The 15528-nt window shown below is 39.2% G+C and overlaps 1 protein-coding gene across 3 annotated transcripts in view; it reads left to right on the top strand.

Annotated features, from left to right (window-relative positions):
* The window catches only part of LOC125232373 (protein transport protein Sec23A), a 28451-nt gene that overhangs the window by 3660 nt on the left and 9263 nt on the right, over positions 1–15528 (top strand). For 2 of the 3 annotated variants that reach the window (XM_048138013.1, XM_048138011.1), the window contains exons 6-11: positions 53–192; positions 1172–1290; positions 2372–2525; positions 3923–4074; positions 4335–4509; positions 6259–6414. In XM_048138013.1, coding sequence (XP_047993970.1) covers positions 53–192; positions 1172–1290; positions 2372–2525; positions 3923–4074; positions 4335–4509; positions 6259–6414 — 896 coding nt within the window. Of the gene's footprint in view, positions 1–52; positions 193–1171; positions 1291–2371; positions 2526–3922; positions 4075–4334; positions 4510–4559; positions 4658–6258; positions 6415–15528 lie in introns of all 3 variants that reach the window. The other variant, XM_048138012.1, reaches the window with a different exon arrangement.

Genomic DNA, 15528 nt, shown 5'->3' with positions numbered 1-15528 from the left:
ATTTTAAAGAATAACAAATTGTTTTTAAAACAACTTCATTATTATTTCTCAGTAAGCGGCGCCATCGGTTCTTGCGTGTCGCTGAACGTGAAAGGGCCCTGCGTGTCCGACCAAGAAGTAGGCATGGGCAACACAAGCCAGTGGAAACTGTGCACCTTCACTCCTAGCACCACCATGGCCATCTTTTTTGAGGTAAGTTTTGTGACATCCATTTCAGGCGCACGTAATGCCTTTACCACAGAACTTAATTTAGATAGAAGAAACAAATTCATATATTTGTATAGGGGCCGAGCGTGTCAAATTTTGTACTGAAGTTGATTCTTGCCTGTAATTTTAAATATGTCTCAGGCTCTTGATTGTTCATAATTTTTGTGTTGTTGCAATTGAATATCACGTAACGAGGCATTTTTTATGTTTTGGTTGACTTCAACTTACAAAAATTGACGCCCGAAAGCTGCAAGCTGCGAGTAAAGACGGACAACTCAGTGGATTTCACTGAGTTCATTTGACACGCTAACTAGATACGTTTGCTTGATCTATGGTATATATGACATCTGTGGCCTTTACACAGTAAATCGTCAAGATAACTTCTCGTTTGTCAGTATATCATGTACAAGTAGCCTGTTGTTCAACATTGTGTTTGGATGTAGATTGTTGCGATTTGAAAAAGGGTTAATATAATGAAAACCTTTTTTTTATTTCAATAGTAAAACAAAATCAAAGAAAATGTATTTAGTCTAATAACTGCAAAACCTACCTATACTTACCTATTAAGCTTACATATTTTTTGTACAAAGCGCAATGTGCTTGCAGCAGATAGCACCTTGTACGTTGGTGGGTAAAATGCAATTCTCTGAAAAAAAAAATGCAGATTGTACCTTATACGTTGTTGTCGTCGGTATGTTAACAATCTTTATATTCAGTAAGTAAGTAAGCACTTACATTGTAGTACACCAACTCATTTGTTTATGTGACTTTTGTGTTCTAAATAAATAAAAAATCAACTCTATTCCTTACGTTTTAGGGTCTGATGAACCAAACCGGCCTTTATGGAATTTATCGTTCGCAAATTGCATTGCAATTTTCTTGTGTGGGATTTTCCTTAGACTTTTGCTGCGTGAAGTTGATGTGTCTGTTAACTGTGGTTGATGACCTTCTTTTTGGTGGCTAGGTGGTGAACCAGCACGCAGCGCCAGTGCCTCAAGGTGGACGCGGCTGTGTGCAGCTCATCACGCAGTATCAGCATTCGAGTGGGCAGCGTCGTGTGCGCGTTACGACGGTAGCTCGCAAGTAAGTCATGCATGACGCGACGCGTCGATTGGGGCGCGTCGCTTGAGGCGCGCCTTTTGTACTTCCTATACAAATTGTACTGAGGAGACGTTTTTAGGGTTCCGTACCTCAAAAGGAAAAAACGGAACCCTTATAGGATCACTTTGTTGTCCGTCTGTCCGTCCGTCCGTCCGTCTGTCAAGACCCTTTTTCTCAGGAACGCGTGGAGGTATGAAGCTGAAATTTATATCAATTACTCAGGTCTACTGTCCCTTGAAGCTGTGAAAAAATCAAACTTCTAAGCCAACGCAATCAAAAGATACAGCCGTTTATGCCGCAAATTTTCGACACTTGCAAGGGAATCAAAACCTACAGGGTGCTTCCCGTGAACTCAGAATCTTGAAATTTGGTACGAAGCAACGTCTTATAGCATAGATAAAGGAAAAATTACGAAAACCATAAATTTTTAGTTACACCACACAATATATTTTTTTTTAATAATTTTAACCTTACTACCCATTTCCTCATAAACGCGTAGAGGTATTAAATTGAAATTCATACCAAATACTCAGGTCTATAATACCTTTAAGCTGTAACAAAATCAAACTTCTATGTCAACGCAATCAAAAGAAACAGCAATTTAAGCTGCATATTTTGAAACTCGCAAGTACTCGCAAGGGAATCAAAACCTAAAGGGTACTTCCAGTCGACCTAGAATCTTGAAATTTGGCATGAAGCAACGTTTTATAGCACACATAAAGGAAAAATTCCGAAAACCTTAAATTTTTAGTTACATTACAAAATATATATTTTTTAATAAATATAAACTTATTACTTTTTTCCTCATGAACGCGTAGAGCTATCAAGTTGAAATTCATATCAAATGCAGGTTTGTACGGAACCCTCGGTGCGCGAGTCCGACTCGCACTTGACCGGTTTTTAAATTACACTCGGACGGCGCGACGCGGACGTCCGTTCCGCGTCTTACGACGTGCGTCGCGTGTGGGTTACCGCGTAGGCGGCCATAAAGTGGGAATAATCACATCAGCTGATTGGAATATTTCGTATACGCCCACATTTGTAAGTTTAAGATTTGTTCCAGCTGGGGCGACGCCGCAGTGAACCTGCCGCACATCGCGGCCGGGTTCGACCAGGAGGCCGCGGCCGTGGTGATGGCGCGCCTCGTGGTGTACCGCGCCGAGCAGGAGGACGGGCCCGACGTGCTGCGCTGGCTCGACCGCATGCTGATCCGGCTGGTATGTTGTCCTGAGTGTTGTCTATAGTCTTCCAGCAGTGAACCTGCGCACATCGCGGCCGGGTTCGACCAGGAGGCCGCGGCCGTGGTGATGGCGCGCCTCGTGGTGTACCGCGCCGAGCAGGAGGACGGGCCCGACGTGCTGCGCTGGCTCGACCGCATGCTGATCCGGCTGGTATGTTGTCCTGAGTGTTGTCTATAGTCTTCCAGCAGTGAACCTGCGCACATCGCGGCCGGGTTCGACCAGGAGGCCGCGGCCGTGGTGATGGCGCGCCTCGTGGTGTACCGCGCCGAGCAGGAGGACGGGCCCGACGTGCTGCGCTGGCTCGACCGCATGCTGATCCGGCTGGTATGTTGTCCTGAGTGTTGTCTATAGTCTTCCAGCAGTGAACCTGCGCACATCGCGGCCGGGTTCGACCAGGAGGCCGCGGCCGTGGTGATGGCGCGCCTCGTGGTGTACCGCGCCGAGCAGGAGGACGGGCCCGACGTGCTGCGCTGGCTCGACCGCATGCTGATCCGGCTGGTATGTTGTCCTGAGTGTTGTCTATAGTCTTCCAGCAGTGAACCTGCGCACATCGCGGCCGGGTTCGACCAGGAGGCCGCAGTGGTTGGTAAGCTTTCTTAATTGGGGGTAAAATATATGAATGAATTTTAGAGGCGGGTCTACACCAAAAATGCATTTTTACTACAGTACTGACCAATCTGGCCATATCACACACTATTTTGAAGGACCGGTGGCGGGCCGGATACAATCCTTTCGCGGGCCGGACATGGCCCGCGGACCGTACTTTGCCCACCACTGCCCTAATGGAAGGCCGGAGTGCACACTCATATTGGGCGTGCAGTGCATGTCAAACAATTGAAGAAGTGTCGTGAGTCAACGCTGCAAATCGTGCACACGGGCGAACCCGCCCCAGAGATGCAAATGGCCTATACGAGCTCGCGCCACGCCCTGCTATCTTCAGCGACCCTATGGCTCGCTCCAGCTCAACTCGCCCTCATAGCCCATTTTCGGCGGACCGTTTCCGGCTTGCATCCGGTTTCCCGCCGAAAGCGATGGTGGCGTATTTTTTAAATGAAACAAGATAGGTATGAGACGAGTACGAGTGAGATCAGCGGGCGAAGCACACGAGTTCGATAAACTTTATCACATCTGTGTGTGCCTATCGCGCTTATAAATAGTGCGAAAAGTACCACCTGACTTTATATCGTTTATCACGCGACCATGCTTGCCTGCCAGAAAGGATATGTATGTACACACTCGAGGACGGTCTAGTTTCGGCGGTCTTGTACAGCCGACATTAAGTTCATCCTTATCATCAAACAACTGTATTCATAAATTATCAATACCCCATTTTTAACCACCACCCCAAAATAACCTTACTCCTTTCCTTACAGTGTCAAAAGTTCGGCGAGTACGCGAAGGATGACCCGAACAGCTTCCGACTTTCAGAGAACTTCAGCCTGTACCCGCAGTTCATGTACCATCTGCGTCGCTCTCAGTTCCTGCAGGTCTTCAACAACTCTCCTGATGAGACCACATTCTACAGGTATGGAACTTTTGCACACATAACATGTTACATAAACTCACGACGGAACTTGTACCACTAACTAGGTGACGTTAGGAAATCACGGTCTATCTGGGGGCATGGTACAAGAACTATTGTCTTAAACGTGTAGAGTTTGTGAAGAAAGGGTTTGTAGAGTTAGAAGCTTGGCCTTATGGTATCGTCTTGGCAACATTTTACATGAAAATGTTTTTGGTGGGATAATTATTCACAAGCAAAAAATTGGTTTTGTTATTTCACAGGCACATGCTAATGCGCGAGGATCTGACCCAATCGCTGATCATGATCCAGCCGATCCTGTACTCGTACAGTTTCGGTGGTCCGCCTGAACCAGTCCTGCTGGACACTTCATCCATCCAGCCCGACCGCATCCTGCTCATGGACACATTCTTCCAGATCCTCATATACCACGGCGAGGTAAGTCGTGATCATGATCCAGCCGATCCTGTACTCGTACAGTTTCGGTGGTCCGCCTGAACCAGTCCTGCTGGACACTTCCTCCATCCAGCCCGATCACATCCTGCTCATGGATACATTCTTCCAGATCCTCATATACCACGGCGAGGTAAGTCACACTGATCACGATCCAGCATCCAGCCAATCACACTGAGTTCATGATTCGTTTCAGCGTAAAGTGAGCATATGACTAAGACGGACAATCGGCTACTTGACCCTTTTTTAAAGTCTGTCTTACAAAATTTAGTACTGTCTAATTAACCGAAATAAAAAATTGCACAAAAAATATTTTTAAAGTATACTTTTACGTAATCAGGCGAAAACAACACAGTCATGTTAATCTATAGATTATCTGTGCATCAGAACCTTTAGCACAACTTGCCTTGTCGCGCGCGAGTCCATACTAGAAGTCGCGCTTGATGTATGGACTCGCGCGCATAAAGTTCAGTATGTCAGTGATTGTTTTGACATGCAGTAAGGTTCGAATTCGATGACGTTACTACAACGCTGGCAGCGTTTTCGGTGGCCAAAATAAATAAAATAAAAAACCGGCCAAGTGCGAGTCGGACTCGCCCACCGAGGGTTCCGTACAAACTTTCTTTCAAACTACCTAGTAAAAATAATCTCATATTTTCATATAACTCTAATGACTTGACTAGAAGACAAAAGTATAGGCACTAATGAGTATTATTGTGTATAGCGCCATCTCCCGGTCAATTTGCTAACTAATTTGCGCGACCTGGTTTTTCAGGGATAATTCTTTATAATGTTAACCGATTTAAACAGTTTTTACTTTATTGGACAGATGGTTTACGTAACATCTCGTATTAATTTGAAGTACGATATAGCAAGGGTGGGTAAATTGAAAGTATAAATCTGAAAAGTTTTTTGTGAATTAAAAAAAAAGTATTCAAAATACAAACACGATTATATTTTTCCTGTAATATTTAGCATTTAACCAATGTTTACTAAAATTTTCATAATTTTTCGTTGGTAAACTTCAGAGATAAGGGGGGGGAACGGTATTTTTTTTTATATTTTCCTTCAAAATTCTTTTTTTTTCCACAACAAAAAAATTATAAAAAATAGCTTATTTACGTTCAATTTGAGCTCTTTCCAACGATACCCCACTTGACCTAGTAACTTGAAATTTACAGTTTGCCCCCCTTTCATTTTGGCCATTTTCTACAATTAAAATTAATATATTTAAAAAAAATATACTTTCTATTTGTAGAGGTTTACAATGTTCATAACTATTCCAAATTTCAAGTTGATAGCATTAGTAGTTCTCGAGATATTTAGGAATGTGACAGACGGACAGACAGACGGACAGAGTCGCACCATAAGGGTTCCTGTTGTACCTTTTTGGTACGGAACCCTAATTACACACATTTTTAATCGAAAATACGTAGTCATCATACACTTTTAATACCCAAAATATTTTTTTTTTAATGTCAAATACTACAGAAGACAATCATTTATTGTGCCAAATTCGGTATGAGTCTAGTAGCCTATCTATTCCTAATGATGCCTTATCAGATTTAGGTTAAATCGTTTTGTTACAGTCTTAGGCCGATAGTTCAATATCATATGTTTATCATAGAAATATGATCATAGGTCTGTATGCGTCCCCTTTATTCCAACATAAAGAAAAAGGACGGCATGTTGTCTATCGGCTATAAACTGATCTCCTTAATGTGTAATTTGCAGACGATAGCGCAATGGCGCGCACTCCGCTACCAAGACATGCCGGAGTACGAGAGCTTCGCGCAACTGCTGCGGGCGCCCGTCGACGACGCGCAGGAGATCCTGCAGAGCCGCTTCCCCGTGCCGCGGTACATCGACACCGAGCACGGAGGCTCCCAGGTGAGTCTACAGCATTTATACTGACGATAGATGGCGCTCTCCGCTACCAAGGCATGCCGGAGTACGAGAGCTTCGCCCAACTGCTGCGGGCGCCCGTCGACGACGCGCAGGAGATCCTGCAGAGCCGCTTCCCCGTGCCGCGGTACATCGACACCGAGCACGGAGGCTCCCAGGTGAGTCTACAGCCTTTATACTGGACGATAGATGGCGCTCTCCGCTACCAAGACATACAGTACGAAAGCTTCGCTCAACTGCTGCTATATAATTATAATATAATTGTAAAGGATAAATGATTACTAAACACGAATCATAATTACTATGTGTGTTGTGACGTAATTTTTCCCTGCTAATAAGATTAAACTAAGGTACAGCGGGACAAATGTCGACTGGGGGGCAAATGTAACTGCTCCACCATTTTTATATTATTAAATAGAGTGTCCACCGGTTATATATGGTAGTCGTGTTCAGTGGATACATGTAGAACTCAACATCATAGTGTAATAATGAAAAAAACCGGCCAAGAGCGTGTCGGGCCACGCTCAGTGTAGGGTTCCGTAGTTTTCCGCATTTTTCTCAAAAACTACTGAACCTATCAAGTTCAAAACAATTTTCCTAGAAAGTCTTTATAAAGTTCTACTTTTGTGATTTTTTTCATATTTTTTAAACATATGGTTCAAAAGTTAGAGGGGGGGGACGCACTTCTTTTTCTTTTGGGAGCGATTATTTCAGAAAATATTAATATTATCAAAAAACGATGTTAGTAAACCCTTATTTATTTTTAAATACCTATCCAACAATATATCACACGTTGGGGTTGGAATGAAAAAAAATATCAGCCCCCACTTTACATGTAGGGGGGGTACCCTAATAAAACATTTTTTTCCATATTTTATTTTTGCACTTTGTTGGCGTGATTGATATACATATTAGTACCAAATTTCAGCTTTCTAGTGCTAACGGTTACTGAGATTATCCGCGGACGGACGGACGGACGGACGGACGGACGGACAGACAGACATGGCGAAACTATAAGGGTTCCTAGTTGACTACGGAACCCTAAAAATGGATTAGTTACAATTGCCCCCAGTCGAGATTTGCCCCCCGCTGTACCTTATTTCGTTTTCCGATGTCGGTGAAAAAGGAGCTTATTCGCGGATGTGCAAATATACTGTATATTTCGATAAACATACCCTAGGATCTAGGATATCCTTAGTCTAGCCATAAGATCTGTCACAGATGTTTTAAATAATAAAATTTAGCAAAAAAAAAGTTATTCTTAAAAAAATTTGTCATGATACTCATGATAGAAAACCGGTATTATATAAATAAAAAAATAATATATATTATATATGAGGTCCACCGGGATATTTGCGTCTGGTGGAGAGTGGAGTATTATACCTACACATCACACGCAATTACAGTCGGCGTATTATGATTCCAATTTTATTACTTACATACATACATACATACATACATACAATCACGCCTGTATCCCATAAAGGGGTAGGCAGAACACATGAAACTACTAAAGCTTCAGTGCCACTCTTGGCAAATAAGGGGTTGAAAGAAAACGAAACTGAGACATTGCAGTGACAGGTTGCCAGCCTCTCGCCTACGCCACAATTTAACCCATATCCCATAGTCGCCTTCTACGACACCCACGGAAAGAAAGGGGGTGGTGAAATTCTTAACCCGTCACCACACAGGCCATACTACTATTACTTATCCACGTGAATAAGACATCTGTCACCTCACACTGACATGCTTGCCAAATCTTAATACGTGATACTTTATCGACATAGACAAGTGATATAACCTAACCACAAAATTAAAATTTTGAAAAAACCCCCGACCGCGACATAGTGGACCGATTTTCATGAAACATGGCTAAGAACACTCCCGACTAACTCAGCTTTCAGACAAAAAAAACTAAATCTAAATCGGTTCATCCGTTCGGGAGCTACGATGCCACAGACACACACACAGACAGACAGACAAACAGACAGACAGACAGATAGACACGTCAAACTTATAACACCCCTTCGTTTTTGCGTCGGGGGTTAAAAATTTGAAGCATAATACGCCGGCTGGTCAAGATCCAATATACCGTGGCATTTTTAATTGATAGATACACGGGGCCAAAAATCAACACGTCCTCTATGCACGTAACGCTTTATTAAAAAAACTACCAAAGATTAAATTTATAAAACCTGACCGCTACTCATTGGTTTGTTTTTACCGGCCAATAATCTTTCCAGCATGTCGTTAACCTTCTGTTGAGTTTGTAGAAAATTTCGGAAATGCGTGTCATCATAATGGGTATTCTTCACAATCGGTCTTTGCACTCTTTTTTCAATTTTTTCTTTGTCGCTGTGCCGCCAGCTATTGTCACCTCTCTCTAATTTTTCATGAAAATTTTCTATTTCATTATGATATCGTGATTTATGGTATTGGATTACTCCGCGTTCCTTTTTTGTTTTTCTTGCTTCTCTTGAAGTGCCCATCTGGGGATGTCGAGGCAGATCGTTGGCTTCATTGTTATGATTCATTTCGCGGGCTTTCATTTCCACTTGGTGTGGATGCTGCTTTTGAACTGGTTTTTTGAAATCAAATGGGTCATCGTCATCATGGTGGTACACTTTTACTGGCGCTTGTGTTGTGAGTACTACATTTTGCAGAAAAGGTTTCTGCAGCACTATTTTCAAGGGTGATATTTCTGCAGAATTTGTTTGTACTGTTATAATTTGTTTACCGGAAGCCGGCTTTTCTTTGTTTCGTTCTTGAACATCTTTTAGATCTGTCACATATTCTATATTCGTATGATGATATTTGTCCATCATACTGTAATCATATGGTCTGTTTTTTGATCCATTTTGCATTGGTGTTGGTTTATATAGGTTATGGCTGTTTCCTGGAGGTATTTCTGCAGCATGTGGTAAATATTGTAGCCGTTGCAGGTCATACGGATTTCGGTTTTCCATTTTCGGTTGTAAAGCTAATGGAAAATATCGTACACCCTCTGCATTAATGTCTGGAAGTGGTATGTTGTCTCCTGGATTTCGCTGCAAAGACTGTGTATCGAGCTGTGGGTTTTGTTGATTATTTTGCAAGAGCTGTGAATCAAATGTTAAACCGCTTTCTGCTTTCAGTTGTACAGCCTGAGGGACGTAGGTGGGATTTACCTTTGGAGCGTTTGGAATATTGTTTACTGGGGCTTGTGGAACATATCCTGCGTTTTCTGGATTAGGATAATATCGTAAGCGGTTCTCCTCTTTGAGTTGTTCTACCTGTGGTACATACGGGTCAATATTTTCCGGGTGTTCTGGGCTGCGCTTCGGTAATTCATACGGTAATCGGTTGACAGGGCTTTGCTGTAAAGGATGTGTATCACATTGTACTTGATCGTTTGTGTTTAGATTATTTTTTTGTGAGTCATATACTAACCGATTCTCGGCATTACTTTGCAAAACTTGTGCGATATGTGGAACAAGGTTGTATGGATTCCGTTGCAAAGATTGTGAAAATGGCAGCAGGTTATAAGCTTTCGTTTCTTCCTGTTGAGGCATGTATGGTTTAGGGTTGACTACGTGTTGTTGCACTACAGGTTGTGAAACTTGCGGTACACGGTTTTGTTCCAGTAGAATATTCTGTTGATTTTCGGAATCTGTTGGTTGTTCCTGACGTTGCTTAATTGTCTTTTGTGTTGTGACGTTTTTGTTTATGTTGTCAGGTATAAGCTTAACATTCTCTGGTTTTAATTCTTCCTTCATCATTGTCATTTTTTCAAGCATTTTCATCATTTTCTCCAGTGTTTTTGCGGCGTCCTGTATTTTTATTTGACCTTTGGTCGTTGTCGATGGTTTTTTTTCTAAAAATATAAAAGTAATGATTAAAATAATACTTATTGAAAATACATTTTTTTTTTAATTATAATTTACCTGTGGTTGTACTTTTTACTGTTGTGGTACTTGTGGTTGTCGATCTAGATGTTGTAGTTTTCGTCTGAGAAGTGGAAGTACTGGTTGATATTGTTGACGTCGTCGTTGTTCTTAACTCTCTTAATACATAATCTTTTATACTTTGTGCTATATCTTTTATGACATTCGGCGGAAATGAAGTTGTTATTTTACTTTTTATAGTTTCGTTTTGACTTATAAATTCATCATCGTCAGTAGTAATTTTAACCTGGTCTGAAGTTGTACCGCTGCCCAATCGCTGCTTACGTTTAGTGATTTTTGTTTTAGATGGAAGTATATGTTTCGTTATTATGTTATTGCTATGATTTTCTACTTCGTCATTATTTTCTCTCGAATTTGTTTGCATATTATTTTGCTGATCTCTTAAATATACTCTGATATTTTTGTAATCAGTATTGTGAAGGCATTCGATCCTGGTTTCTTGAATAGTTCGGCAATTATATTTGTTGCTTTTCGTACCTTTTTTGGATTCTAATTGTTCTGAACTTCTATCTTCAATTACGCTGAAATGTTTATTTTCATTTTCGTACGTTCCGGGGGTCACAGGATATTTTTTACTGTCAGGTACTAATTCCCGAACGAACGATCGGATTAACAATGGCTTAACTGAATTAATTGGCAGTACTTGTTTATGTGTATATATATTATAAGCTTTAAGATCTTCGCTACTTCGAATATCTTGAGTAATATTATTATCGGTGTATGTATCAAAGTACGGTGACCAACTTTTTTCGTACGAATATTTAAGTCTAGAGTCTACGACTTTATTGGTATCGCTGTTAGGTGTAAAAGGTGATCCCTTTTGATTTCGATCGGTTTTCAATTCAAAAAGTTTATTGCTATCTTCGGCAAAGAACCAGGGTCGTTCATACTCTTTTGCTATGTCTGTACTGGAATGTACATTATTCAACGGGTTGGTTGTTTTTAATTTATCATCCATTCTATTTCTTGTAAGAATATTTATTGCCGGCTTTGACGCTTGGCTTTCTGTAACAAAGTGGTTTGTGGGCGTAGGCATTCTGTATTCTTCATTTATTACATTGTTGTCTGATTTTGATGGTTTGTAATAGAATAAAGATGGTTGGCCTATATCTTGCTCTTGTTTATCTTGCTCAAGGTCGAATTTGGGTTCTATTTTATATATGTTTTCATCAATATATCCCGGGTCGTTCTGTTGTAGTTGTTGTATGGTTACAGTAGGATCCTCTTGTTCATTGTAAACTCTATTAGGTTGAGATTTCAATTCAGATTGTTTAGGTTCAGGTCTTTTATTATTTATCTTTCCTTTGTCGGTATTGTACAATTTTATTAGATTTCTTTGTTGATTAAATATTTGATTAAACAGCGTGGATTGCGATTGTAACACATTTTTCAATGCTTGATTAGTTTCAGTATCCTGGAGAATCCCGTCTTTATAAACATCGCTAATATTTATGTTACCTGTTACGCCATCAAAGCTAATATTTTTAGACAGATTGCCTAATGCTCTAAGGTATGATTCATCCACTATATTTAACCTTTCTTTACCGTTATTAGCATTTGTAACTTTAACGTTATTATTTTTCTGATGTTTCAGCGTAGTACTTGGTTGATGTTCCTTAATAGTTCCGATGGGACTCTCATTATCTAATAGCTTAAACTTTTCCCTTTCGTTTTGCATTTCACTTAAAATATTATTGATTATATAGTTGCCGTTTTGCTCTGACACTACTTTTTGTTCGTGTTGTTTTAACTTATTGCAAATGAAGTATTCATTATAGCCACTTGCATCTGGTACGTTTATAAGCCTTTTGATATTGTCCAATATATCGGTCTTTTTATCACCATCATTACTTACGTAGAAATTTTTGAGTTTACAATTGTTTAAATAATAGTTTATTAATGACATTGGTTTGTTTTTGAATTGTATTTCGGGATTTTCTTCTACATTTCGCAATGTTCCATTTGAATTAAAATCAGAGCCCTTAGTTGTGTTTACATTTTTCAGTTGTCTCTTGGACATTATTTCCTCTACTATTTTTGTAATGTAGTCGACATCTATTGCGTGTTCAGAAACCGGAATATTTCTGATTGTTTTGATCGTTGTGCTCCTTTGCTGCGATAAATCGGGCATCTTGTCATTATTCGCTCTTAAAACCTTCATTAAAGTCTCTAGATCTGAATTTATATTGCTTTCAATCTTATTTTTTTCATTGTTTTTCTTTGTTGTTTTTGGAGACGGTGATTCGATACTTGGATCTTCAACGTTGATTCCTTGAATTATTTCACGAATAGGCTGGCTAGAAATAAATGATAACGGTTCCTCCTCCACTTTCAATTTATTGGTTTTAGCTTTGGATTCCAAAGTTTTTCTTTTTTCTTCTTTATGTAAAAAGTCTAAATATTCAAAAATCTTTTGCAGTGGCGGCGTATCTTCGGTTGTCAATACATTTTCTGAAATTTTAACACTACATTATTCATCGACTTCATCATGGTCACCGTGATGGCCTAAACTTTATTTTTTACTTGAAAAGTACTTACTTTCGGTAGTCGGTATTTCTGTTTTCTTGGTTGTCGGTTTTGTCACTGGCGTGGTGACCGTGACTGGAATATCTGTTTTACCAAGACATTCTTTTTTGAGCTGCCTGTTCAAAATTAAGGAAATAGAAAATCAGGATTTGAATCAGAATTTTAATTTTTCCATAGTACTTATATTTATTTATTTATTATTGTAATGAAGTAACTTTTTTATAATTTTATTATTTAACTAATATTATTACCTTATGTGATACAACATGTTTAATGATCAACTTTCAAATTAATCAGTGACACTGTGTAGGTTAACTATGTGTATACCTACATAAGATCACAATAAAATTATTAGACAATTGATTGTGATTCGATTTTTCGAACACAATTATTCATTCTTTATTAAGCTAAGACAATAAGTACGAGTAGGTATCAAGAACGTTTTTCGTCAAGAATCAAATCTGAAAATGTTATCGTGGCGCAAACAATGCGGCATAAACTTACTGATCGTTGATAGCGTCGATGTTTACGTTGTGCCGCCGCAGCTTCCGCAATGTGCTCGCATCGATGTCCTCCTTTTGGACGCCACTGAGCAGCAGCACGCACAACACATCTGCAAAACCACGCCGTTTAATATTAACCCACGCCGCCATTAGGACATAGATGACTGAGACCTGGTACGGGCTGTTTTGAAATAAAATTTGTGAGCAGAATGATGACACTCGGCAAAAAATAAATAATAGATGAAAATCTATATGAAAACGTGCCGTTATCCATATATAATCAAGTACACCAACACGCGTTTACACAAACCGATCTTTGCTGTCGCGTTATCTGGGTACACGTAATAAATGTGGGTATGAAGAACAAATAAACATTCTTACAAACTGTAATCAACACTCATACCCAAATCACAATCATCGTTCTATTTATAATCTTATTAACTTTTGATCAATGTTGGAAACACCATGAGCTCACTTTCTTCTAGTCGCGACCTATGTTCCGTATAGTTTTTTAAACCGTTTATAGTCGGTGGGCGCGTGCCGCGGGAGAACGTACATGTAAAGACGGCGGCGGCCAACAGGGCCCGGCACAACATTATAATAGCGATTTTTTGTCGCCACAATGGATCTACTCGCAGCTCGCGTTCCTTTTGCTCTACGATACGTTTATTTGTCGCGCGCTTATCTCAGCTGAAGACGTGTTCGTTTAGGGACAAGTGTTACTGTATATGAGTAGGTATATACTGTTGTTATTACCTATGGTATGAGAGCTGTTGTGGGCGAGTCGTAACCTTTTTATCAGTTTTAAGTGTAAGTTTCGTTTTTATTCAACCCCTTATTTGCCAAGAGTGCCACTGAAACTTGAGTAGTTTCATGTTCTGTGCCTACCCGTTTATGGGATACAGGCGTGATTGTATGTATGTATGTTTAGTTTAGTGTAAGGAAAATTGTTAATAGAGGCCTAACGAGAGTAAGGTACTACGCTAGCTGACTATGTCACATTTACGAGTTTTGAGTTTTATGATGAAGTATAAAAGGATTGCCCTATTTAATATTACAATTACAATTGGTATAAACAAAACCTAATTTAAAAATGAATCAACATTACAAAAGGTTTAAAGTGAAACATGACACAGAGTAGAATCAGTTAGGTACCTACTTAAAAATTCTGAGTTTTTGAGTGATTGGAAAATATGAATATGAATAATTTAGCATTTTGGTTATATAATGAAACGTTTTTATTTTATGCTTGTTTGAGAGATCATATCAATTCAATTATGCGACAGAGTATGTTAAAGGGGTATAATATGCAGCCTTTTGTCCAAAATAATAATCAACGTTTTTACTTCAAGAGAGGTAACTAACTTCCAAGGAACAAATTAGCTTTACTCAAATGTCATATGACCTATAGTGACTACTAATATGACGAAATAACTAACTTCCAAAGAACAAATTAGCTTTACCCAAATGTCATATGACCTGAAGTGACTAATATGATAAAATAATTGTAAACATTTATTTGTATTACAATTCGGGCAATTCTCCATTTAAGCGATCCTAATTAAATTTGTTTTTGGGATAAATTTAAATATGTAATTCAATTGGCAAATATGGGACATAATAAAACTGCGTTGGTTATAAATCAATGACACCAATTATATATTTACTCGTTAGAGACACATCAAAATATACTCAACAAGGGAGTAAAATCATAAACATGGTTACTATTAAGTTACGTATAATGAAATAGTAAAATATGCTTATTTTTAATTACAATTTCATTAGTCAGTTTCATCAATTTATTCAGGTAGTTTTCATTAATTAATTTTCATAGTTAAATACGGGTAATTATTATTAAATAATCAGACATAAACAGCGTTGTAGAGTTGTTTATAACGAAACACTAAAACATTAACTTTTTAATTACATCTTCATTAACCCATTTCATAAATTAATTCAGACAATTTTCATTGAATAAATTCAGGTATTTATTAAATAATCAGATTAAGGTACTTCAAATAATTTCATAAATTAATTCAGACAATTATTATTATTATTATGATATAATTATGATATAATCAGATAAAGGTACTTATCTCTGTTCGTGGCGCTGGTAGAACTAAAAG

The sequence above is a fragment of the Leguminivora glycinivorella genome, chromosome 13 (genome assembly GCF_023078275.1).
Source record: "Leguminivora glycinivorella isolate SPB_JAAS2020 chromosome 13, LegGlyc_1.1, whole genome shotgun sequence".
Lineage (NCBI taxonomy): Eukaryota > Metazoa > Arthropoda > Insecta > Lepidoptera > Tortricidae > Leguminivora > Leguminivora glycinivorella.
Note: the sequence above shows the minus strand (reverse complement) of the source record. Positions and strands in the feature narration are given on the sequence as shown.